Raw genomic sequence first — 26,996 nt, forward strand, 5'->3', positions numbered from 1 at the left:
GCCCCCTCCAAACAATATTTTTATATATTTGTTATAATTACAATAACGCTTCTTCTTACAAAACATGATTCTTAAATCTATCAGTTTTCAAAGACTTGTAAGTTGTAACAATTAATTAGAAAAAAAGAAAAAAGAAAAAGTACGTTGTAACAATTAGATTTGTGCTGTAATTTAATCCACGTACTCACACCGGCCTCACGCTGTCTCTTTCTATATAAGAAGTCATAGCATTGCCTTCCCTCTCACTCCCCAACACCATGGCCATCTCCTCTGCAGCTTGGCTACTCTTCTCCTCTTTTCTCTTTCTCTCCCATGCTGTTCTTCAACTTCAAGCTTCCCATCATCTTTACAAAGACATTAAGGCTTCTTCATCTCCTCCTGCATTCCAGCCTTACAGAACTTCTTATCACTTCCAACCCCCCAAGAACTGGATCAACGGTATAATTATTTATTCTTTCCCCTTCCTTTCTTGCTTTAAATATGTCTCATTTTTTAATATTTGATGTTTATTTTCTTCTTTTTATTTTTTTGTCATCTTACCATCTTCTGATGCTGAAATGGACGAATGGGTTGTCTTTGGAAATGCAGATCCAAATGGTTGGTTCCTTTCTAACTTGGTTTTTAAGGTTTTTTGAATCTTTGTCGATTTAATTTATAAAATAATAATAATAAATCTAATTTTTATATAGTATTTGATGTGATTAATCCATGTCTGTAGGACCAATGATTTACAAGGGAGTTTACCATTTATTATACCAATACAATCCAAAAGGTGCGGTCTGGGGGAACATTGTCTGGGCCCACTCAACATCAACGGATTTGGTGAACTGGACCCCACATGTTCCTGCCATCTACCCATCACAACCGTCGGACATCAACGGTTGCTGGTCGGGTTCCACCACAATCCTCCCCTCCGGCGAACCAATCATTCTCTACACCGGAGTCAACCCACAGAACCAGCAAGTCCAAAACCTGGCCACACCCAAAAACCTCTCCGACCCGTATCTGACGGAATGGGTCAAGTCGGCCAAAAATCCACTAATGGCCCCTACTATAGCCAACCAAATCAATGCAAGCTCATTTAGAGACCCGACCACCGCTTGGTTAGGCCCCGACCGGATATGGAGAGTGCTCATCGGAAGCAAAAGGAACCGCCGTGGATTAGCTATTCTATACCGGAGTAAAGATTTCGTTCACTGGACTAAATCCCAGCACCCACTTCACTCGGCAACTGACACCGGAATGTGGGAGTGCCCCGATTTCTTCCCGGTTCGGATCAATGCCAATATTGGCGTTGACACGTCAGTTATCGGCCCGCATGTTAAACACGTGCTCAAGTTGAGCCTGGACGACACCAAACATGATTACTACACAATCGGAACTTATAACCTGAACAAGGATATCTATGTTCCGGACAAGGGACAAGTGGACAGCGATTCCGGACTGAGATATGATTATGGGAAATTTTATGCTTCAAAAACTTTCTTTGATAGTGCAAAAAATAGAAGAATCTTGTGGGGTTGGATTAATGAGTCCTCCAGCGTCGAAGATGATATCAAGAAGGGATGGTCTGGAGTAATGGTAATTAATGGTGAACTAATTAATGTGCTTTATATTTATCAAGCAAACTTAGAATTTGTTTGATTTTAATATTATTATTATTATTTGGCACATTTTGCAGGCAATTCCAAGGAGCATTTGGCTGGATAAATCCGGGAAACAATTAGTGCAATGGCCGATTAGGGAACTTGAGAGGCTGAGGGAAAACCAAGTCAACTTGCCTAATCAAGTGCTTAAGGGAGGATTAGCACTTGAAGTTTCTGGTGTCACATCGGCACAGGTGAATTTCTTTTTGATGTAATTCTTTTTTTCTTTTCTATTTTTCTATGCCTAGTAATAAGGAGAAAAAAAAATGATATTAACGGAGTTGAATAAAAGAGAATTGTTTATAAGCCGAACCCACAAAAGTACTCCATCTAAGTGATGGCTAGCTGAAAGAGGATATCGCCCGCTCCTTGGCTGATGTAGGATAACCTCTCTCTCTTTTTTTTTCTAATTTTTATTATTATTATTATTATTTTTTTTTTTAGTAAGGAAAGAAATAACATTAATAGAAGTGAATATAAGAGTTTATATGGCTCATAATAATTATATTTAGCTATTATGAGCCATTCTACGTACCTCTCTGGTAAACCCTTTAAAATAGAAAGTTTTCATCCGATTTACTACGGTTTATAATAGCAGCTTCTACTAATATAATACAAATTTTTTCTCATCTTGTTTCTCTCTTTTAGTCAATTTTTTTCCTTTCCCGGCCTCTCTCTTCTCCCTCATCTAAAGTTTAGAAAAAAAATAGAGAGTAAAATAGAAAATAGAGTGTATATAGAAAAATGAATGACTAAATTAAAATTTTGCAAAGCTATTTTGATTACTCTCGTTAGAGATGCGCTAAGCATAACCTAAAAAGCTACCATGTCAAGGCAATTGCTTAGCCGAATGAAAGAGTTCTTTTCATGGTAATTTGGCAATGGGATTTTGCCACATGTAATTGTACAAGTCGATCAAAACTCACTAAGAATATTGATTTTGTTAATGTAGTAATTCTCTAGATATCTTTGACCCTTTTTGCAGGCTGACGTAGAGATTTCATTCAGTACAATTGAGTTGCAGAATGCAGAAAAGTTGGACCCAAGCTGGACCAATCCACAAGCACTTTGTAGCAAAAAGGGTGCGTCAGTAAAGGGGCGGTTGGGACCATTCGGGCTGCTGGCTCTGGCTTCGAAGGGCTTGCAAGAGCGAACGGCAGTGTTCTTCAGAATATTCAAAGGCCAAGACAAATATGTGGTGCTCATGTGCAGTGATCAAAGCAGGTATATCCCATATATACAATCTTCTTCCTTTGCCCATCAAATTTCTTTGCCAAAAATTCAAAGATTTGAACTCTAGCTTTTATTATTCTTCTTATTATTATTTTCTCTGGCTGGCAGGTCTTCCCTAAATAATGGTAATGATAAGACCACTTATGGGGCTTTTCTGGATGTCAACCCTTCTAGTGAGGAGCTGTCACTTAGAAGCTTGGTGAGTTGTTGCTACAAAATTGTATGCATTTATTCAAATTTCTTTACTTTTCAATGTGCACGTCAATCTAATTTCATGGCCTCCACTCGTTACATTTCCGGGATATTTAGAACCAAATGGGATTGTGTTGGCAAATAGAGTTTTTTTTTAGAAAATTTTTTATTTTTACTTGAGGGTATATTTTTGCTTTGCACAATTAGTCATATACTAAGTGTTTATTTGGGTCTATCATTTCAAAAGGTGCGACTTAAAAATAGCGATTTGAAAACATGTTGTCCTTTATTTCTACAGATTAGGTAAATAGAAAGTTTGTGTCTACAATCCTATTCAAAAAGTTGGGGAAACAATAAAACTTTCTTATCTGTTGGGGTTGGGACACTCATGTATGTATCTGAAAATCTCTGAAACTAAGAGTTAGTGACCGCATTGCAAGGAAAATTTATATAAACAAGTAGATCTCATATGAAATTTCTCACATTATCTGTCTACATTACTAGCAGTTCAAACCGATAATGGATATATAAATCTGTTTTTAATGAGTTTTTTTCCAAAAAAAATCTTCAAATTTTGGGCCCCAAACCGCACAAATGCAGGCATCTATAGATCCAATCCAATGGTTTCCTACTGCTTTAGATGTCTAGAGATGCTTTTACATTCATCATTTTATTTTATTTTTGTCCAAATTGATCCAATATCTTGTTTATCCCTTTCTCACAGATCGACCATTCAATTGTGGAAAGCTTTGGTGGAGAAGGAAAGGCATGCATCACAGCTAGGGTTTATCCCACATTGGCAATTCAAAATGAGGCCCACTTGCATGTTTTCAACAATGGCACTGAGAATGTTCAAATCACAAGATTTAGTGCTTGGAGCATGAAGAAAGCCATAATTACTTGAGGGTTGAAACTCTAATTATTGTGTTGGTGTTGGAAAGAAATATCTTGTTTCTGTTTTTCTTTAATTATTATTGTGTTAGTGTAAGATGGGGCCTTTTTAATATTTAAATATCAAGTATTTTTTTTTTTTTTTACATTATATTATATTTCTAAATTTTTGTTCCTTTTTTTTTTTCTCGTTCTTGAAATTCAACAATATAATATTAGTGATAAATTTGTTTAGAAATTATTTTTTAGATTCAATTCATGCATTTATAATTAAAAAAATTTACACAAAAGAATAATTAAACCTGATTTATCGGAGGAATTGACCCCTGCCCAAAAAAAAAAATAATAATAATCAAAAAAATTGTTTGCTCGACACATAAACCACCTCTTATCGACCCACGTGGACTTTGTCAAACTTTCAAACAAAGGTAAGGGAAAGAGCCAAAGGCGACGCATGTCTTTACAGAGGAAAACAAAAAACAAAAAACAAAAGGCACATGAGAATGCAATTACAACATCTCTTTAAGTGCTTAAAAACCAACACGTTAAAAAAAAATAAAAAATAAAAAAAACCAACACTAAAATGCAGAGTCCTCTTCAAAATAGTTAATGCGATGAAAAATAGAGCTCACATAAAGAATATGAAACTTTTTTTTTTTTATCTTTTTAACAAAATAAATAAATAAAAAGAAATAAAAAGGAAGTAAGAAAAATAGTTCTTGGTCTTTATGATAGTGTTCAAGCAATTGTAACGGTCGGTTTTGATAAATTAATTCTATCAATTGATGTTGATGTTGTGACTACGATTTTTTTTTTTTTTTTAATTATTTACTTGTCACTAGTCACTACATAAAAGAATGTTGACGTTGTGACAAAAAAGCTTGTGTAGGACTCTACTTTTTTTCTTTTTTCTTTTTTCTTTTTAAGGAAAATCTTTCATATTCGAAAAAAAAAAAAATCAAGAGCATAAAGTTCTTACATTAGAGAAAATAAAGTTCTGATAAATCATAGTCAAAGTTATGAGGTTACAATGTCATAGAGATAAACATAAAATCTTACAATCAACTCATATCTATGACTTCGATTAATATCCGCTAACCCATGTCCAAATCTCAGTTATAGAACAGATCTGCTTCAGTCAGACTCAATCCAATATATAGGTAATTCATATTCTCAACTTTTATTTTACCGGCCATAAAAGCAAAACCCTTACACCGAAACTAATCCTACTCGACCCAAAGGGCAGGACAAAATTCTTCGCCCCAAAGCAGATTTAAGGAGAAGTCAAACCCTTATTCAAAAAACTAACAAAAAAAAAAAACCAACAAACAGCTACAACAGTCGAGGCGAGAGAGCTAGGTGAAAAGCCCAACCGATTTCAGGGAGGCGAAAAGCGGGGCAACATGATGAAGGGTAGACAGAGGCAGTGCAGCATAAACAAAGGGATGGCCAGAGCAACTGAACTAGTCGGAAAAACCAAAAAAAAAAAAAAAAAAAAAAAAAAGGAAAAAAACAGTAAGGGATGGGGAGGAAAGAAGAGGGGAGGAGGGGAAAGGAGGGAGGGACAAGTCTAGTAGTACTCTACTCTTGCAGTCATGTTCATAATATTCTGTTTTAAATTAATTTTAATTTTCCTGCGTTTTTCATTTGATATACTTTTTTTAAGCGGGTCATTGTAATAGTTGTTGCCAATTGTAATTATATGTATTTGTATGAGTATGGTACATCCCATTTAGCAAAACAAAAACTGATTGTGAGGAAAAATGCATGCCATGTAGCAAATTTTTGACTATGGTTATTTATTTATTAAAAAAATATATAAAAATTTTCAATGTGATTTCGCTGAGTTGTAAATAGCTTTTTGAGATTTAAATAGTTACTAAAAACTTCCTAAGATAACCGAATGATACAATCAAGTACTTGGACGCGTTTTCCTTGGCAAATAGGATGTAATGTTTTAATATGTCATGTCAACATCAATAATATTGTATTAAAAAAAATCAATAATATTGTGCCAAATATTTTTATAATTAAAAAATAAAAATAAAAAATAAAAAAATAAAAAAAAATCAAGCGGTTCATCCCTTGGCCAAAGGGTCTCCATGGACTATATATATATATATAGAAATTTTTAGAAAGAATAACCTATAAACATTGTTGAGGATAAAATTTGTTATGGGTCTCATTCAAGCAATTTCATTCAAATAAGTTAAAGTTACATAGAGTTTTACATTAACTAAGCTGCTCCAAATATTTCAATGGAGACTATTATATAAAAGGTATGCAACGCATCGGGTAAAGGGAGTCAATTCATCTCTAAAAACTCTCACTTATCGCCATATTCTCATTTCAACTAAGAATGCTAACTTAAGTATCAAAGTTTCCTCAAACTTTGAATCTACGAATTCTTAAACGCTTTTACTATTTTACAAGCAGCTCATCATCAATCAAGCCATACCAAAAAATCTCTAACAAACATATATAAAAGCTTAGACACATTTCTTTTTTTAATTGGGGACAACATACATGGCTGATTATTCAACAGCATCTGTGGAATAACAAAAATTTATAAAGTGATCCATTAAATAATATCTCTAAATAAGATTCTCTTGCTTTTGGTCGGGAATGAGATAATATAATAATTTACAAAGTACAAAATCTTTGGCTTTACTAACTTTAAATGCCTTAAAATTAATATTTTGAAAATTACATGATTGCTTTCTTTAAGAAAAATAGTCACACTTTCCAAAAGATACTCTATTCCTCACCAAGTTAAACAATTCCATAAAACTTGATTTAATAATTTATATCTTCTTTTTGAGTGAAAAAGCTGATACACAAGGAGGGAATGTTAAAAAGCCAGATGGATACAAACACCGACAGGACGGAATATAACATATAATTAATTATTTCATTTCCGCAGAAAATTTAAAGAAAAATCTTATTTAATCAGCAAGTTGAGCACATTTTAATGGGAAAGAATGTGAAGGAGCCTCCTAAAATGACGTAAAAAAAAAAAAAAAAAAAAAAAAAAAAAAAAAAAACTTAGAAAATAAGGGAGAATGCAGCGACCAGATGTGGACCCGTATATACCGGATTAGCAGACTTGCTTGGGGTACCACTTTCCGATTGGGATGCTCAAATTCGACTTTCTACACAAATGCTCCGGTCTTGATTGATACTTGTCTTTTGCGAAAGCCGCAGGTGTTTAGGGTTTACTCCCGACACAGAAAAGAAGGGGTCGGGAATTCTACGTCATTAAAAAAAAATGATAAATGTAAAATTGGTTCCTCTAGTTGACTTTAATTATAAATCACTCCATGTAGTATAAACAATAATTTATAGGTCCTCAGTGTAAGCTAAAATAATTGTTTATTCCATAAAATCAATTTTCATACTGTAAAGACAAATGCATTTTTAATAAAAAGAGTAACCAAATTTTCTCCAACTTAATTTGAAGGAAAACTTTATCACAATTTATTAACTTGAATGTTGTTTTTATTTATTTTACAATGGTTAGAAAATGTAACTATCAAATTCTCGCAAAATGCTCCCAAATCATTGCAAGGAAGATGAAAACGAGAGAGTGTTACGCACAAAGTAAAATTTTAGGGATATAAGAAATCAGATTAATTTACTGAAACAGTATAATTTGGAGTGATAGTTGATGTGTAATCTTAGTTGGTGTCCTAAAATGATATGAAAAATCCTAGTTGTCAATTTCTAAAGTCATAAATTAATAATAACATGTGTCATGTTTTTATTGGGTGTGACATGACATAGTGACGGAGCCACAACACTCTTTTGGGGTGCCACGGCACCTCCAAAAATTTTAAAAAAAAAAATTTCCCACCGCAAAATAAAAAAAATATATATTATTTTACTTACCAATTACCCAGGACATGGCACCCCCAATATTACTAGTACTACCATTACTTCTCAACACAGTTTCTACCTTGCTGTCTTCAATAAGGTTGTCAAGCAAAGTGGGGTTGAGGATCTTTTGTCCCATATCGTGTCTAGGCGCCACCATCATCATCACCAAGCAAAGTAACTCCTTCTCTCTAACTCTCAGTCGCTTTTGTGTTAGATTTTTGTTCTGGTTTCTTTCTTTTACTTAGTTTTAATTTTGAGTTTTTCGATTTATTTTATCAGTTTCTTGAGGTTGTATGGTGCACTGGGCGTGGGGTGGGAAGGATCGAACTCGATGATGCAGCTGCCAAATTAGGTCTTGATTTGATCTCTCTGATTATTAATTCTCACATATTTATCTTTTCTATTTGTAATTTTTTTGTTGTTTTCGTTTAATTATCTTCTGTTTGGTTGCCTAGAAAATTGAATAAAAGTTAGTAAACCTATATGTATATATCTATAGAGTCTGGTTATCCAGAAATGGAAAAACCCATAGGCATCTAAATCGAAATGGATTTTTCAATTTAGATTCGATACTCGATGATTTTGTACTTTTAAGAGATTGTAAAGTGCATTTTTAGGCACTTTTTTTTTTTTTTTGTATTTCTGTCTTTTTGATATAGTGCCGACATGTTACATTTCTAGTATATCAATTTGAGCACATATTTATGAATTTTTATAAATATTTGTTTGTAATGCATATATTGTGTAAATTACCAAATTTTTAGGGTGGAGAAAATTTTTCGGACGCCAAAAAAAATTTTGTATTTCTGTCTTTTTGATATAGTGCTAACATGTTACATTTCTAATATATCAATTTGAGCACATATTTATGAACTTTTATAGATATTTTTTTGTGATGCATATATTGTATGAATTACCAATTTTTTTGGATAGTGGATGCCAAAAAAATTTTAGCGGCACCCCTAATATAAAATGTCTGGCTCCGCCACTGACGTGACAAAGTAATGAATTCTGTTAAGTTACTTAACGAAAATTGATTTCAGGAAGTAAACTGTTATTTTGGTCTACCCTAATGACCTAGAAATTATTTTTTATACAATAGAGAGTAATTTGTAATTTAAGTCAACCATAAGAACCAATTTTGCATTTATCCCTTGAAAAAGGATTAAAAAAAAAAATGGCAAGGGAAGTTTGGGTTCACTTGTATTATTGATTTGTTGTGCATCCCCACTAAAGCAAACTCTTCCTTCATAATGTGGTTATAAAAGTCAGAAGAGTGTTGCATACATTATTGTTGACTTTTTTTTTAGAAATACTAAGGGTCAATAAGTTTTTTATATTTGACTTATATTTTTTCGTAAATTCAATAAATCAATCCTTAGATTTATGGGGCCTACCACTGACTAATGCAGTATCTATATCATCTCAGTTGTATAATAGTTGTATAGCAATGATATTAATGTCACCGTATTTATTTTTATGTCCACTTATGTCGGTGATACTTTCTTTTTATTTAAGTGTAATACAATAATGAAAAAGTATGCAGAAAATTATTCTCGAATCTTATATTTGTGTAAAGCTGTATGTCCTCTTATAACCTAACAATTTATTCCGTATTTAAAAAATTATTTGCATCAATGAATCATGTGCTAAGACCTGTCGGGTGTCATTATTTACATGGATGAAAAAGTTTATTAGTTTCCAGGTAAAATATGTTGTTGTCGGTGTCAGGTATGAATGTGCTCTTCCTGCATCATGTGCTTGGACTGGAAACTTTATATGAACCCCAAAATGTTAAAGCTGCAGCATTGCGTTGCATGCATCAATCAAAACTTTTTAAAAAGTAAGTTGACACATGCCCACGATCATCAAACTAATCGATCGGCCGGACAGGTCCTAGCACATGATTCATTGCTTGAAAATGAATCGTGTGCCTCGACAGCAATGAATCATGATTCATTGCTTGAAAATGATTCATTGCTCCGCATGTCATTATTATTGTTATTATTTTATCATTTGTATATTAAAATTTCAATAAAGAATGTATAAAGATCTTGTCATATATTATGTCATAAATTGCAACCGTTTGTCAGAATATATTCTGATAATCACTAATAGTTGCTGATTTGATACGGCCAAAGACAAAAAAAACCAGTATCCCTACTCTTGCAGCCATCCCCATGATATTCTATTTTAAATTAATTTTGATTTTCCCACGTTTCCCTGGTTTACACTTTACACTTGGATACTACTTATTTCAACTTAAAATAATTTTTGAATTTTTGTTTTCCTTCTTTGATACGATCAAAAATTATGGTCATATCACAAATATTTTGAATTGATCAAAAAAAAATCTTCTTTAATCTCTTTAAAATGGTTTTTATTTTTTAAAGCTTTAAATCATGTTTTGAATTTGAAGTACATGCACTCATACTGGCAGTTCATTTTCTGCCACCACCTAAATTTGCCGGAAGTCTTTGTTGATTACCACCATCGAAAGTCACTAGTTCTATAAGATTTCTTTTTTCAAGATGTAGAACGTGCAACAATCGCGCAGTAAATGTTATACTCAGATATGAACAATACAGTAGTCCAAAAAATTAGACGCCCCAACTCCCAAACTAATTATAGAGAATTCTCTCTGTATTTTATCCATCTGCAATAACTAATAGATTGAAATCTCTTCAGATTTTCTAAAATATGAAGTTTTCATATTTTAAAATTTAAGCCATCAATTTCATCTAACGGTCTAAACAAATGCTAAATTTTGTGTACGTGTTATTGAGGTAATTAATTTTAATTCTCAAAATGTCAAATCTACTTGCCTCAAAAATATAAACTTTTACATTTATATAGACCTTTAGATAAAATAAAAAACTCAAATTTTAAAATATAAGCGCAGAAATGGGAAGGTTGTATCCATTGTCTGCATGATCATTCAAATATGGAGTTGTGATTGGATATGAATAGCTGCTGACTGCTTAGATGCCAAAAGGCAAAAGGGCTTATTCATGTGGAGAGGATGTGTTAGATGACTAGATATCATGGTGGAAAGCCTTTGATTATTAGGCAAGTGGACGCCATTTTCATGCTTTGCCTGTATTCTTTCCCTTTTTTATTACTTTTTTCTGAATCCTAGGTTTTACTCTTCAGTTCACTTTTCTTTTCTCTTCAAAAATAAAAAATTAACACATCGCGTTCAACTATCAAACGATTTATAACGTATTTTAAAATTTTTAATTGAAGCAATATTTCCTCAAATTATTAGAAAATTGCAACGTGGCTTCTTTGTAACACAAATGACGGAAATATTCTCTTAAAAAAAAGATGGTCAAGAGCCTGCCAGGACTCTACTAAGACTCGTCAAAATTTGATTGAGACTTTGCCAAGACCTGGTCAGAACTTGGCCAGAACTCATCAGTACATTAACGTAATTTAAAGTTTAATATAATTTAATGAAAATATATATTAACAAAAAAAACTTATGATTTTTTATACGTGCCAAATACAGAACAATATTTTCAAATAAACTGAAGATATTTTACGTCGAATCAAACGGAACTTAAAATTTAACTCTAAAAAAATAAAAAAACTCTTGGATAGTGAATATATATATATATATATATATATATATATATATATAATGATTATCTGGTAGTGGCATGGCGTTCACCGAATTCCCTTTGTTCTCTTGTACGGAAAAAATAAATTGTGCTTAATTGCTAAATTTTCGATCTTCTTATGTGTTTGGCAACTGCTTTTATGTGATCTCTATCCAGATATATACGTTGTTAAACAAAAGAATACAAACTTTGGATAAATAACATTTCCTCGAATCACTACAAAAAAAAATTTAAAAAAAATTCATTTCTAACGTTGCTACAGGACAGAATTTTTTTGCCACGTTACTAATTATTAATGTAGCAAAAATGCCACATCAGTAAATATTTTTCTGATGTAGCCAAAAATACGACGTCAGAAATTTTTGACATGTGAAACTACCCCGTCAAAAATTTCTGATGTACTATTTACACATGTCAGAAATTTCTAACGTATGAAAATAGCACATCAAAAATTTTTAACGTTTCTGACGTGTGAAAATAGTACATCAGAAATTTTTAATGTGTCAAATATTGGCACATCACTAAAAAAAAATTTAATGAAATATTCAACTTTTTTCCTCCTCTTTTATTCTTTATTCCCTTTATTCTTTCTCTTTCTTCTTTTATTCAACATTTATTCTTTCCCCTTTCTTTTATTTCCCCACACTCTCTCTCTCCTCTCTCAATCTCCCTCTTCTTTCTGAACAGCCGGCCAACTCTCTCTAGAGGGAAGAAGAAAAAGTAAAGCAGAAGAGAAAAAGACTAAGCAGCAGAAGAAAAGCAAAAGAAGAAGAAGAAAAAGAAAAGAAGAAGAAAAAGAAAAGGAGAAGAGAAGCAGAAGAAAAAAAAAAAAAAAAAAAAAGAAGAGAAGAGAAGAAGATTTTTTGGATTTTTGAAGATTTGTTGGTTTGAGTTTTGGTCTTTGATTTTTCAGATTTTTTGATTTGGGTTTTCGATTTTTTGAAGATTTTTTGGATTTAAGTTTTTGAAAATTAATGAAGAAAAGAAGAGAGGGAGAGCGGGAGATCAAACGAAATTGGAGAAAAGAAGGGAGAGAGAGTGAGTGTCATGTCACATTACACCTTTTTTCCTAAAACTTTAAATGGAGGTGTAGTGTTTGACAGTTTAGGAAAGTAAAACTGATAGGGTAAAATAAGATGAGATGCCTCGGGTGGTGATTATGTGAATAAAAATTGATCCTCATAAAAAAGAATGCCACGTGATAAATGTTTTATGACGGTTAGTATCATAAGGATAATAACTCTTTTGGCCATGAGAGTACCAAGAAAGAGACAACCATATTTATCACATGATGGTCAGGATCATATGGCAGTAACTCTTTTGGCCATAACGGTACTAACAAAGAAAAAGACAACCATAATGCAGGGATCAAACTTGGATGGTTTTTGGGTGTCTTCTGCTTTCCTTCTACTCGCTCCCAAGCACATCCAAGTTTGATCATTGTGCTATGTGTTGTCCAATGCCGACTGAATGCTTAGAGAAATTAGGCAATCGCATAAGGCTCCCAATAAAATAAGGCCCCAAATAATTATAGTATAATTAAGTTTATTTTTATAAAAAATTAATAATAATTAAAGCCCTAATTATGTCAAAAAGTTAGTTAATGCTTTTTAATTAAGGGTCTAATCATGGTAAAAAATAGTGAGTGGTACTTTTATCCTTTACATATTGTAAAGGACAAAAATACCTTTCAAATATAACTAATAGGATATTTTCACTAGAGGTTCTAATTTTTTATGACAAAAAAGTTAGTTAGTGCTCTTTAATTAAGACTTGAAAGTAAGCAAAAAAAAGAAGAAGGAAAGTCACATTAATTGCATTTTTAAAGTAGTTACTAAACTCATAATTTTACTTGAATAGCATTCAAACAAATTAATGTTTAGCTAAATTATCACATTTTTTCCATTTTAATTATCTATTTTTTGAAAGCATTTATATTCGATTCAACATTTTAGGCTTTAGCTATCAACTTTCATTTTTTTATTTAAAAAATTGTTTATTTATCTACTTTTTCTATTCCCAAAGAAGATAGAATAATATTATATTATTATTATTATTATTATTATTATTATTATTATATATTGACATTTTCACGCAAAGTGAGAGGGAGAGTGATTCGAACTAGTACCTCTAATACATGAGGCGTGTTTTTCAGTCGATTGAATTACCCTAAAAAATATCAGATATATATTGTTGAGGTACAGTGCTCAACAACTTCATTGAGCACTTTAGTCACTCAACAAATGTTTGGTTACTTTGTTGAGACAGATGTAAAGTGTTTTTAACCATATACCTCAACAAAATAGCCAAATGGTCATTTTATTGAGTAGGATGTAAATGCTCTAAACTAATATATTGGTTAAATTTGTTCATAAAAATAACTTTTAGAATAAAGTAAATTTCATTTTGCCCAAATTAAATTCTACATAAAAAAAGAATTATATGTAGTTCAATACAAAATATGGCATCTGTTGAAATTAAATGTCTCCTAACGAAGATGAATTTTGAAAGTCATTTGAAAAAAATAAAATAAAAAAAATAAGGGCAAAATGTAAGAAGAATGATTTAAAATTAAAATCACGGTAATTTAACATGATTCCATTGAGTTGCAACCTAAAATCTCCTGCCCCCTCCAAACAATATTTTTATATATTTGTTATAATTACAATAACGCTTCTTCTTACAAAATTAACTTGATTCTTCAATCTATCAGTTTTCAAAGACTTGTAAGTTGTAACAATTAATTAGAAAAAAGAAAAAAGAAAAAGTACGTTGTAACAATTAGATTAGTGCTGTAATTTAATCCACGTACTCACACCGGCCTCACGCTGTCTCTTTCTATATAAGAAGTCATAGCATTGCCTTCCCTTTCACTCCCCACCACCATGGCCATCTCCTCTGCAGCTTGGCTACTCTTCTCCTCTTTTCTCTTTCTCTCCCATGGCGTTCTTCAACTTCAAGCATCCCATCAACTTTACAGAGACATTAAGGCTTCTTCATCTCCTCCTGCATTCCAGCCTTACAGAACTTCTTATCACTTCCAACCCCCCAAGAACTGGATCAACGGTATAATTATTTATTCTTTCCCCTTTCTTTCTTGCTTTAAATATGTCTCATTTTTTAATATTTGATGTTTATTTTCTTCTTTTTATTTTTTTGTCATCTTACCATCTTCTGATGCTGAAATGGACGAATGGGTTGTCTTTGGAAATGCAGATCCAAATGGTTGGTTCCTTTTTAACTTGGTTTTTAAGGTTTTTCGAATCTCAAATCCAATTTGTCTATTTAATTTATAAAATAATAGTAATAAATATAATTTTTATATAGTATTTGATGTGATTAATCCATGTCTGTAGGACCAATGATTTACAAGGGAGTTTACCATCTATTATACCAGTACAATCCAAAAGGTGCGGTGTGGGGGAACATTGTCTGGGCCCACTCAACATCAACAGATTTGGTGAATTGGACCCCACATGTTCCTGCCATCTACCCATCACAACCGTCGGACATCAATGGTTGCTGGTCGGGTTCCACCACAATCCTCCCCTCCGGCGAACCGGTCATTCTCTACACCGGAGTCAACCCACAAAACCAGCAAGTCCAAAACTTGGCCACACCCAAAAACCTCTCTGACCCGTATCTGACAGAATGGGTCAAGTCAGCCAAAAATCCGCTAATGGCCCCTACAATAGCCAACCAAATCAATGCAAGCTCGTTTAGAGACCCGACCACCGCTTGGTTAGGCCCTGACCGGATATGGAGAGTGCTCATCGGAAGCAAAAGGAACCGTCGGGGATTAGCTATTCTATACCGGAGCAAAGATTTCGTTCACTGGACTAAATCCCAACACCCACTTCACTCGGCACCAGACACCGGAATGTGGGAGTGCCCCGATTTCTTCCCGGTTCCGATCAATGCCAATATTGGCGTTGACACGTCAGTTATCGGCCCGCATGTTAAACACGTGCTCAAGCTGAGCTTGGACGACACCAAACATGATTACTACACGGTCGGAACTTATAACCTGAACAAGGATGTCTATGTTCCGGACAAGGGACAGGTGGACAGCGATTCCGGACTGAGATATGATTATGGGAAATTTTATGCTTCAAAAACTTTCTTTGATAGTGCAAAAAATAGAAGAATCTTGTGGGGTTGGATTAATGAGTCCTCCAGCGTCGAAGATGATATCAAGAAGGGATGGTCTGGAGTAATGGTAATTAATGGTGAACTAATCAATTTGCTTTATATTTATCAAGCAAACTTAGAATTTGTTTGATTTTAATATTATTATTATTATTATTTGGCACATTTTGCAGGCAATTCCAAGGAGCATTTGGCTGGATAAATCCGGGAAACAATTAGTGCAATGGCCGATTAGTGAACTTGAGAGGCTGCGGGAAAACCAAGTCAACTTGCCTAATCAAGTGCTTAAGGGAGGATTAGCACTTGAAGTTTCTGGTGTCACATCGGCACAGGTGATTTTCTTTTTGATGTAGTTCTTTTTTTCTTTTCTATTTTTCTGTACCTAGTAATAAGGAAAAAAAAAATGATATTAACGGAGTTGAATAAAAGAGAATTGTTTATAAGCCGAACCCACGAAAGTGCTCCATCTAAGTGATGGCTAGCTGAAAGAGGATATCTCCCGCTCCTTGGCTGATGTAGGATAACCTCTCTCTCTCTTTTATTTTTTATTTTTAATAAGGAAATAAATAACATTAATAGAAGTAAATATAAGAGTTTATATGGCTCATAATAGTTATGAGCCATTTTTACGTACCTCTCTGGCAAACCCTTTAAAATAGAGAGTTTTTATCCGATTTACTACAGTTTATAATAGCAGCTTCTACTAATATAATACAAATTTTTTCTCATCTTGTTTCTCTCTTTTCGTCAGTTTTTTTCCTTTCCTGGCCTCTCTCTTCTCCCTCGTCTAAAGTTTAGAAAAAAAATAGAGAGTAAAATAAAAAATAGAGTTTATATAGAAAAATGAATGACTAACTTAAAATTTTGCATAGCTATTTTTATTACTCTTGTTAGAGATGCCTTAAGCATAACCTAAAAAGCTACCATATCAAGCCCATTGCTTAGCCGAATGAAAGAGTTCTTTTCATGGTAATTTGGCAATGTGATTTTGCCACATGTAATTGTACAAGTCGATAAAAACCCACAAAGAATATTGATTTTGTTAATGTGGTAATTCTCTAGATATCTTTGACCTTTCTTGCAGGTTGACGTAGAGATTTCATTCAGGACAATTGAGTTGCAGAATGCAGAAAAGCTGGACTCAAGCTGGACCAATCCACAAGCACTTTGTAGCCAAAAGGGTGCGTCAGTAAAGGGGCGGTTGGGACCATTCGGGCTGCTGGCTCTGGCTTCGAAGGGCTTGCAAGAGCAAACGGCAGTGTTCTTCAGAATATTCAAAGGCCAAGACAAATATGTGGTGCTCATGTGCAGTGATCAAAGCAGGTATATCCCATATATACAATCTTCTTCCTTTGCCAAAAATTCAAAGATTTGAACTCTAGCTTTTATTATTCTTATTATTATTATTTTCTCTGGCTGGCAGATCTTCCCTAAATAATGGTAATGATAAGACCACTTATGGGGCTTTTCTGGATGTCAACCCTTCTCGTGATGAGCTGTCACTTAGAAGCTTGGTGAGTTGTTGCTACAAAATTGTATACATTTATTCAAATTTCTTTACTTTTCAATGTGCACGTCAATCTAATTTCGTGGCCTCCACTCGTTACATTTCCAGGATATTTAGAACCAAATGGGATTGTGTTGGCAAATTGAGTTTTTTTTTTTTAGAAAAATTTTAATTTAATAGAGTTTTTTTTTTTTTTTTGATTTTTACTTAAGGGTATATTTTTGCTTTTCACAATTAGTCATATACTACGGGTTTATTTGGGTTTATCATTTCAAAAGGTGCGACTTAAAAATAGCGATTTGAAAACATGTTGTTCTTTATTTCTGGAGATTAGGTAAATAGAAAGTTTTTGTCTACAATCCTATTCAAAAAGTTTGGGGAACAATAAAACTTTCTTATCTGTTGGGGTTGGCACACCCATGAATGTATCTAAAAATCTCTGAAACTAAGAGTTAATGACCGCATTGCAAGCAAAATTTATATAAACAAGTAGATCACGTATGAAATTTCTCACATTATCTGTCTACATTACTAGCAGTTCAAACCAATAATGGATATATAAATCTGTTTGACTAATGAGTTTTTTTCCAAAAAAAATCTTCCAAATTTTGGGCCCCAAACCGCACAAATGCAGGCATCTATAGATCCAATCCAATGGTTTCCTACTCCTTTAGATGTCTAGAGATGCTTTTACATTCATCATTTTATTTTATTTTTGTCCAAATTGATCCAATATCTTGTTTATCCCTTTCTCACAGATCGACCATTCAATTGTGGAAAGCTTTGGTGGAGAAGGAAAGGCATGCATCACAGCTAGGGTTTATCCCACATTGGCAATTCAAAATGAGGCCCACTTGCATGTTTTCAACAATGGCACTGAGAATGTTCAAATCACAAGATTTAGTGCTTGGAGCATGAAGAAAGCCATAATTACTTGAGGGTTGAAACTCTAATTATTGTGTTGGTGTTGGAAAGAAATATCTTGTTTCTGTTTTTCTTTAATTATTATTGTGTTAGTGTAAGATGGGGCCTTTTTAATATTTAAATATCAAGTATTTTTTTTTTTTTTTACATTATATTATATTTCTAAATTTTTGTTCCTTTTTTTTTTTCTCGTTCTTGAAATTCAACAATATAATATTAGTGATAAATTTGTTTAGAAATTATTTTTTAGATTCAATTCATGCATTTATAATTAAAAAAATTTACACAAAAGAATAATTAAACCTGATTTATCGGAGGAATTGACCCCTGCCCAAAAAAAAAAATAATAATAATCAAAAAAATTGTTTGCTCGACACATAAACCACCTCTTATCGACCCACGTGGACTTTGTCAAACTTTCAAACAAAGGTAAGGGAAAGAGCCAAAGGCGACGCATGTCTTTACAGAGGAAAACAAAAAACAAAAAACAAAAGGCACATGAGAATGCAATTACAACATCTCTTTAAGTGCTTAAAAACCAACACGTTAAAAAAAAATAAAAAATAAAAAAAACCAACACTAAAATGCAGAGTCCTCTTCAAAATAGTTAATGCGATGAAAAATAGAGCTCACATAAAGAATATGAAACTTTTTTTTTTTTATCTTTTTAACAAAATAAATAAATAAAAAGAAATAAAAAGGAAGTAAGAAAAATAGTTCTTGGTCTTTATGATAGTGTTCAAGCAATTGTAACGGTCGGTTTTGATAAATTAATTCTATCAATTGATGTTGATGTTGTGACTACGATTTTTTTTTTTTTTTTAATTATTTACTTGTCACTAGTCACTACATAAAAGAATGTTGACGTTGTGACAAAAAAGCTTGTGTAGGACTCTACTTTTTTTCTTTTTTCTTTTTTCTTTTTAAGGAAAATCTTTCATATTCGAAAAAAAAAAAAATCAAGAGCATAAAGTTCTTACATTAGAGAAAATAAAGTTCTGATAAATCATAGTCAAAGTTATGAGGTTACAATGTCATAGAGATAAACATAAAATCTTACAATCAACTCATATCTATGACTTCGATTAATATCCGCTAACCCATGTCCAAATCTCAGTTATAGAACAGATCTGTTTCAGTCAGACTCAATCCAATATATAGGTAATTCATATTCTCAACTTTTATTTTACCGGCCATAAAAGCAAAACCCTTACACCGAAACTAATCCTACTCGACCCAAAGGGCAGGACAAAATTCTTCGCCCCAAAGCAGATTTAAGGAGAAGTCAAACCCTTATTCAAAAAACTAACCAAAAAAAAAAAACCAACAAACAGCTACAACAGTCGAGGCGAGAGAGCTAGGTGAAAAGCCCAACCGATTTCAGGGAGGCGAAGAGCGGGGCAACATGATAAAGGGTAGACAGAGGCAGTGCAGCATAAACAAAGGGATGGCCAGAGCAACTGAACTAGTTGGAAAAACCAAAAAAAAAAAAACTAAAAAAAGGAAGGAAAAAAACCAATAAGGGAAGGGGAGGAAAGAAGAGGGGAGGAGGGGAAAGGAGGGGGGACAAGTCTAGTAGTACTCTACTCTTGCAGTCATGTTCATAATATTCTGTTTTAAATTAATTTTAATTTTCCTGCGTTTTTCATTTGTTATACTTTTTTTAAGTGGTTCATTGTCATAGTTGTCAATTGTAATTATATGTATTTGTATGAGTATGGTACATCCCATTTAGCAAAACAAAAAATGATTGTGAGGAAAAATGCATGCCATGTAGCAAATTTTTTTACTATGGTTATTTATTTAATAAAAAAATATATAAAATTTTTCAATGTGATTTCGCTGAGTTATAAATAGCTCTTTGAGATTTAAATAGTTACTAAAAACTTTCTAAGATAAGCGAATAACGCAAACAAGTTCTTGGATGCGTTTTCCATCGGCAAATAGGATGTAATCTTTTAATATGTCAGGTCAACATCAATAATATTGTGCCAAATATTTTTATATTTAAAACAAAAAAAAAAAAAAATCAAGAGGTTCGTCCCCTGGCCAAAGGGTCTCCATGGACTATATATATAGAAAATTTTAGAAAGAATAACCTATAAACATTGTTGAGGATAAAATTCGTTATGGGTCTCATTCATGCAATCTAATTCAAATAAGCTACAATTACATAGAGTTTTACAATAACTGAGCTACTCCAAATATTTCAATGGAGACTATTATATAAAAGGTATGCAACGCATCGTGTAAAGGGAATCAATTCATCTCTAAAAACTCTCGCTCATTGTTATATTCTCACTTCAACTAAGAATGCTAACTTAAGTATTGAAGTTTTCTCAAACTCTAAACCGACGAATTCTTTAACGCTTTTATTATTTTACAAGCAGCTAATCACCAATCAAGCCACACCAAAAACTGCTCTAACAAACATAAAAGCTTAGACGCGTTTTTATTTTTTTAATTGCAGGCAACATTCATAGCTGATTATTCAACGGTATCTGTGGAATGACAAGAATTTATAAAGTGATCCATTAAATAATATCTCTAAATAAGATTCTCTTGCTTTTGGTCGGGAATGAGATAATATAATAATTTACAAAGTACAATATCTTTGGCTTCACTAACTTTAAATGCCTGAAAATTAATATTTTGAAAATTACATGATTGCTTTCTTTAAGAAAAATAGTCACACTTTCCAAAAGATACTATTGGTCACCAATTTAAACAAGGAGGGAATGTTAAAAAGCCAAATGTATACAAACACCGACAGGATGGAATATAACATATAATTAAGGGAAATCATATACAAAATCCTTAAGTCAACACGCTTTTTTTAAAAAACTCCATGGGTATTTATTTTTGAAAATTTAGTTCCTGAGTAACTCGAAACTACAAAAAAACTTCCTACTGTCAATTTTTGTTAACTTCCGTTAGTCCACTCAAAACTCACCGTTTTATCTTATTAAAATATTAATTTTTTATTAATTTAATTTTAAAAAATTAAATCTAAAAAATATAAATAAAAAATTGAAGGGTGGCCAGGGGTGGTGCCCTACCACCAACCTAAGGGTGGCCCGTAAGCCACCCTGGGTGGCTTGTGGCCAGTGGTTTGGGGTGGCCCCCCAAGCCACCCATGGGGTGGCTCGAGCCACCCCGTGGGTGGAAAGGGGTGGCCCGCACGCCACCCTCCACCCCAGGGGTGGCCCGGCCCATCAAATGCATGACCAGGGAAAAACAACCCATCAAACCCTTGAAATGTTTGATTAGTGATATTGTCTACTGATCAATATAGTTTGGAATATTTCAACGTGTATCACCTGCTCTGCAGGGAAGTCTTTCCCACCTCTTTCTTTCATTCCCTTAAAGAACGTACATGTATATACGTACACATTCCCTGGCCTGTCACTGAAACGTAAAAGGCATTACACATTTAGAGAGCTGTGTACGTAGGTCTCTTTAGAGAAGAAGAAGAGGAGGGTTGGTGAGTATTGAGCAGCCATTGTGATGGAGCCGAACCAAGTGGGTGTTGCCAACACATGCCCGGAGAAGGCGCTGAAGGAAACAAGCTTCAAACCAAAGTGTGGAGGTTTAATTCCGCCAAAGAGGAAGTCTGTGAAGAGAATGATTTTCGACAGCATTGTCGAAGATATTTCCTCCGTTTTCTATTTCCGTTGTACCTCCTCCTCGTCTGCAGCACCTCAGCTGGCCCATTCAGACAAAGCTCTCAAGAAATTTTGCTAAATGAATTCTATGGGTCCTTAGGGTTGGTGTTTTCTTCTAGTGGTGGGCAAACCACCCTTGGGGTGGCTTACGGCCACCCCCAAAGGTGGCACCGCCACTTCTGGCCACCCTTCAAATATATATATATTTTTTTAAGATTTAATTTTTTAAAATTAAATTAATAAAAAATTAATATTTTAATAAGATAAAACGGTGAGTTTTGAGTGGATTAACGGAAGTTAACAAAAATTGACGGTAGGGAGTTTTTTTGTAGTTTCGAGTTACCCAGGGACTAAATTTTCAAAAATAAATACCCAGGGAGTTTTTAAAAAAAGCGCGTCGACTTAAGGATTTTGTATATGATTTCCCTATAATTAATTAGGGTTAATAACTTTTTTGGTATTTGAGTTTTCACTTTTTTATTTTTTTTGGCCTGAGTTTTAAAACATGACAAATCTAGTACCTAACCTATGGGAAAAAGACAAAATCAATACCTTTGTTAGTTCCGTCAGTCTTACTTAACGGGTTTAGTAGGAAAATCAACAAGGAAAGCTTGAAACTAATATCTGAAATTACCCGAAAGAACTTAGATATGTAATAATGTCTGAAATAAAAATAAATTCTTGTCAACTCGGCAACACATTCTTTCCCGTGTTTTCTCGGCAACCAAACAGAGGCAGCATTTTTTTTTTTTTTTTTTAGGGTTCTAAGCTTTTCTTGTTGATTTTCCTACTAAACCCGTTAAGTAAGATTGACGGAACTAACAGAGGTATTGATTTTGTCTTTTTCCCATAAGTTGGGTACTAGATTTGTCATGTTTTAAAACTCAGGGGGAAAAAATAAAAAAGTGAAAACTCAGGTACCAAAAAAGTTATTAACCCAATTAATTATTTCATTTTTGAAGAAAATTGAAAAGAAAAATCTTATTTAATCAGCAAGTTGAGCACATTTTAATGGGAAAGCATGTGAAGGAGCCTCCTAAAATGACTTTTTAAAAAAAAAAAAAAAAAAACCGTTAGCAAATAAGGGAGAATGTAGCGAACAGATTTGGTATGTGGACCCGTATATACCGGATTAGCAGACTTGGCTTGCGGTACCACTTTCCGATTGGGATGCTCAAATTCGACTTTCTACATAAATGCTCTGGCCTTAATTGATACTTGTCTTTTGTGATCGTCGCAGGTATTTAGGGTTTACTTATGACACAGTAAAGAAGGGGTTGGAAATTCCACGTCATTAAAAAAATGTATAAATGTAAAATTGGTTTCTTTAATTGATCTAAATTATAAATCACTCAATGTGATATAAAAAATAATTTATAGGTCCTTAAGGTAAGTTAAAATAATTATTTACTCCCTAAAATCAATTTTCATGCTGTAAAGACAAATGTATTTTTAATAAAAAAAAGTAATCAAATTTTCTCCAACTTAATTTGAAAGAAAACTTTATCACAATTTATTAACTTGAATGTCGTTTTTATTTATTTTACAATGGTTAGAAAATGTAACTATCAAGTTCTCGCAAAATGCTCCCAGATCTTTGTGAGAAAAATGAAAACGAGAGAGAGTTACGCACAAAGTAAAATTTTAGGGATAGAAGAGATTAGATTAATTTAGTATGACTTGGAGTGATAGTTGATGTGTAATCTTAGTTAGTGTCCTAAAATAATGTGAAAAATCCTAGTTGTCAATTTTTAAAGTCATAAATTAATAATAACATGTGTCATGTTTTTATTGGGTGTGACATGACACAGTGGCGGAGCCACAGCACTCTTTTGGGGTGCCACGGCACCCCCAAAGATTTTTTTAAAATTTTTTTTTCCCACCGTAAAATTTAAAAAAAAAAAAAATTATTTTTACCTACCAATTACCCAAGACACGGCACCCCCAATATTACTAATACTACCATTACTTCTCAACGCAGTTTCTACCTTACTGTCTTCAATAAGGTTGTCAAGCAAAGTGGAGTTGAGGATCTTTTGTCCCATATCGTGTCTGGGCACCACCATCATCACCAAGCAAAGTAACTCCTCCTCTCTAACTCTCAGTCGTTTTTGTGTTAGATTTTTGTTCTGATTTCTTTCTTTTACTTAGTTTTAATTTTGAGTTTTTCGATTTATTTTATCAGTTTCTTGAGGTTGTATGGTGCACTGAGCGTGGGGTGGAAAGGATCGAACTCGATGATGCAACTGCCAAATTAGGTCTTGATTTGATCTCTCTGATTATTAATTCTCACATATTTATATTTTCTATTTGTAATTTTTTTGTTGTTTTCATTTAATTATCTTATGTTTGGTTGCCTCGAAAATTGAATAAAAGTTAGTAAACCTATATGTATATATCTATGGAGTCTGGTTATCCAGAAATGGAAAAACCCATAGGCATCTAAATCGAAATGGATTTTTCAATTTAGATTAGATACTCGATGATTTTGTACTTTTAAGAGACTGTAAAGTGCATTTTCAGGCACACTTTTTTTTTTTTTTTTTTGTATTTTTGTATTTTTGATATAGTGCCGACATGTTACATTTCTAGTATATCAATTTGAGCACATATTTATAAACTTTTATAAATATTTGTTTATGATGCATATATTGTGTGAATTACCAAATTTTTAGGGTGGAGAAAATTTTTCGGATGCCAAAAAAATTTTTGTATTTTTGTCTTTTTGATATAGTGCTAATATGTTACATTTCTAATATATTAATTTGAGCACATATTTATGAACTTTTATAGATAATTTTTTGTGATGCATATATTGTATGAATTACCAAATTTTTTGGATGTAGGACGCCAAAAAAATTTTAGCGGTACCCTCAATATAAAATGTCTGGCTCCGCCACTAACGTGACAAAGTAATGGATTCTGTTAAGTTACTTAACGAAAATTGATTTCAAGAAGTAAATTGTTATTTTGGCCTACTCTAATGACCTAGAAATTATTTTTTATATAATAGAGAATAATTTGTAATTTAAGTCAATCACAAGGACCAATTTTGCATTTATCCCTTATAAAAAAAAAAAAAAAAAAACAAAAACAAAAACAAAAACAAAAAACATGGCAAGGGAAGCTTGGGTTCACTTGTATTATTGATTTGTTATGCATCCCCGCTAAAGCAAACTCCTCCTTCATAATGTGGTTATAAAAGTCAAAAGAGTGTTGCATACATTATTGTTGACTTTTTTTTAAGAAACGTTAAGGATCAATAAGTTTTTTATATTTGGCTTACATTTTTTCGTAAATTCAATAGATCAACCCTTAAATTTATAGGGCCCACCACTGACTTATGCAGTGTCCACATCATCTCAGTTATATAACAGTTGTACAGCAGTAACATTAATGTCACCATATTTATTTTTATTTCCACTTCTATCGGCTATACTTTCTTTTTATTTGAGTGTAATACAATAATGAAAAAGTATGCAGAAAATTATTCTCGAATCTTATATTTGTGTAAAGGTGTAAGTCCCCTTACAACCTAACAATTTATCCCGTTTTTAAGAAATTATTGGCGTCAATGAATCATGTGCTAGGACCTGTCGGGTGTCATTATTTACATGCATAAAAAAGATTATTAGTTTCCAGGTAAAATAATGTTGTTGTCGGTGTCTCAGGTATGAATGTCATCTTCATGGATCATGTGCCTGGATTGGAAACTTTATATGAACCCCAAAATGTTAAAGCTGCAGCCTTGCGTTGCATGCATCAATCAAAACTTTTTAAAAGCAAGTTGACACATGCCCACAATCATCAAATTAATCGATCGGCCGGACAGGTCCTAGCACATGATTCATTGCTTGAAAATTAATCGTGTGCCTCAACAGCAATGAATCATGATTCATTGCTCCGCGGAGTTGGACATGGTTAATTTGTTTGAAAATTTCCTCACTTGTTCCTCAACAGCAAGCCTGAAAATTCCTTAATTTCTTCTCTTTTTCCTGTTGAAAGCCTCTGCTTTGGTGAAATGTGTCAATTTCAGTCATCTTTGATCTAATCAATTTGCCACAATAATTAATATATTTCAACGAGACTTTCGGCCGCCTCCGGGCATGTAGTGGTCCAAACTGGAGGCTGCAAATTAGCTGGAGGAAAACGAACGAGGAAGGGGTGGAAGAGAAGAAAAATGTCTCTTCTCTTAATTATATTCCAATTCGACAACAAGTTCTAAGCTAATCACGTGATGATTTTATCCCACACATTTCTCTTTTTGGGTAGAAAAATGGTAGGTGTTCTTTGGGTCTAGATAGATATTATTTTTTTAAAATTGAGTTAAAGAAATAAAAACGGATTCTTTTCTATTTTTATTTTTTAAATAATATCTACTTAAGATCAAGATAACATTTAACACTTCTTCTATGATAATAAGAGATAATTTGTATCAATAATTTGCCCATAATTTCTTATAAATTCAATAGATCAATAATTAAAGATCTTCCAAGATCTTCCATTAACTTATATAGGACCCATATAAGTCTATAAATTTTAGAGATAAAAAAAAACATGAAAAAAATATAGACACCAATCATTTCTCTTCTTTCTTTTGGTAAGTATTACTTCTACGCCTTGGACCCACATGTCATATATATATATATATATATATATATTAAAATTTCAATAAAGAATGTGTAAAGATCTTGTCATATATTATGTCATAAATTGCAACCGTCAAAGACAAGAAAAAAAAAAAAAAAACAAACAAACAAACAGTACCCCTACTCTTGCAGCCATCCCCAAGATATTATATTTTAAATTAATTTTAATTTTCCCACGTTTCCCTGGTTTACACTTTACACTTGGATACCACTTATTTCAACTTAAAATAATTTTTGAATTTTTGTTTTCCTTGTTTGATATGATCAAAAATTATGGTCATATCACAAATATTTTGAATTGATCAAAAAAAATCTTCTTTTATCTCTTTAAAATGGCTTTTATTTTTTAAAGCTTTAAATCATGTTTTGAATTTGAATTACGGCCCAGTTTGGTTTGCAGAATATACCTTTAGATTGGACTAGTTAACACTATGTATAGCTAATCATTTGTTTGGTAACACTTTATTTTTAGGAATAGTCTATTTCCATGAGACTACTAATCTCATACACACAGAGTTAACTAAGCCACCCAAAAATTAGTGGCTTAACTAATCATTTCCTATGGGATTAAATTAATTGTGTAAATTGCCACAAAAAACCCCACTTGTGAGATTAAATTTCGTTCTCTCTCTGATTCTTCT

At 32.8% G+C, this 26,996-nt stretch overlaps 2 protein-coding genes across 2 annotated transcripts; both read left to right on the forward strand.

Moving 5' to 3' along the window:
• The first annotated feature begins 257 nt into the window (after positions 1 to 257).
• LOC132187459 (beta-fructofuranosidase, insoluble isoenzyme CWINV1-like) lies at positions 258 to 4,061 on the forward strand. The gene is made up of 7 exons (XM_059601775.1): positions 258 to 438; positions 589 to 597; positions 719 to 1,581; positions 1,682 to 1,840; positions 2,632 to 2,870; positions 2,988 to 3,078; positions 3,796 to 4,061. Exons 1-7 carry the CDS (start codon positions 258 to 260, stop codon positions 3,973 to 3,975), a joined length of 1,722 nt encoding a protein of 573 aa, XP_059457758.1. The 3' UTR covers positions 3,976 to 4,061.
• A 10,285-nt stretch (positions 4,062 to 14,346) lies between these two features.
• LOC132186513 (beta-fructofuranosidase, insoluble isoenzyme CWINV1-like) lies at positions 14,347 to 18,141 on the forward strand. The gene is made up of 7 exons (XM_059600494.1): positions 14,347 to 14,527; positions 14,678 to 14,686; positions 14,818 to 15,680; positions 15,784 to 15,942; positions 16,695 to 16,933; positions 17,034 to 17,124; positions 17,876 to 18,141. The coding sequence occupies exons 1-7, from the start codon at positions 14,347 to 14,349 to the stop codon at positions 18,053 to 18,055; spliced, it is 1,722 nt and encodes a 573-aa protein (XP_059456477.1). The 3' UTR covers positions 18,056 to 18,141.
• The last annotated feature ends 8,855 nt before the right edge of the window (positions 18,142 to 26,996 follow it).

This window comes from Corylus avellana, chromosome ca7 (assembly GCF_901000735.1).
Source record: "Corylus avellana chromosome ca7, CavTom2PMs-1.0".
Classification (NCBI taxonomy): domain Eukaryota; kingdom Viridiplantae; phylum Streptophyta; class Magnoliopsida; order Fagales; family Betulaceae; genus Corylus; species Corylus avellana.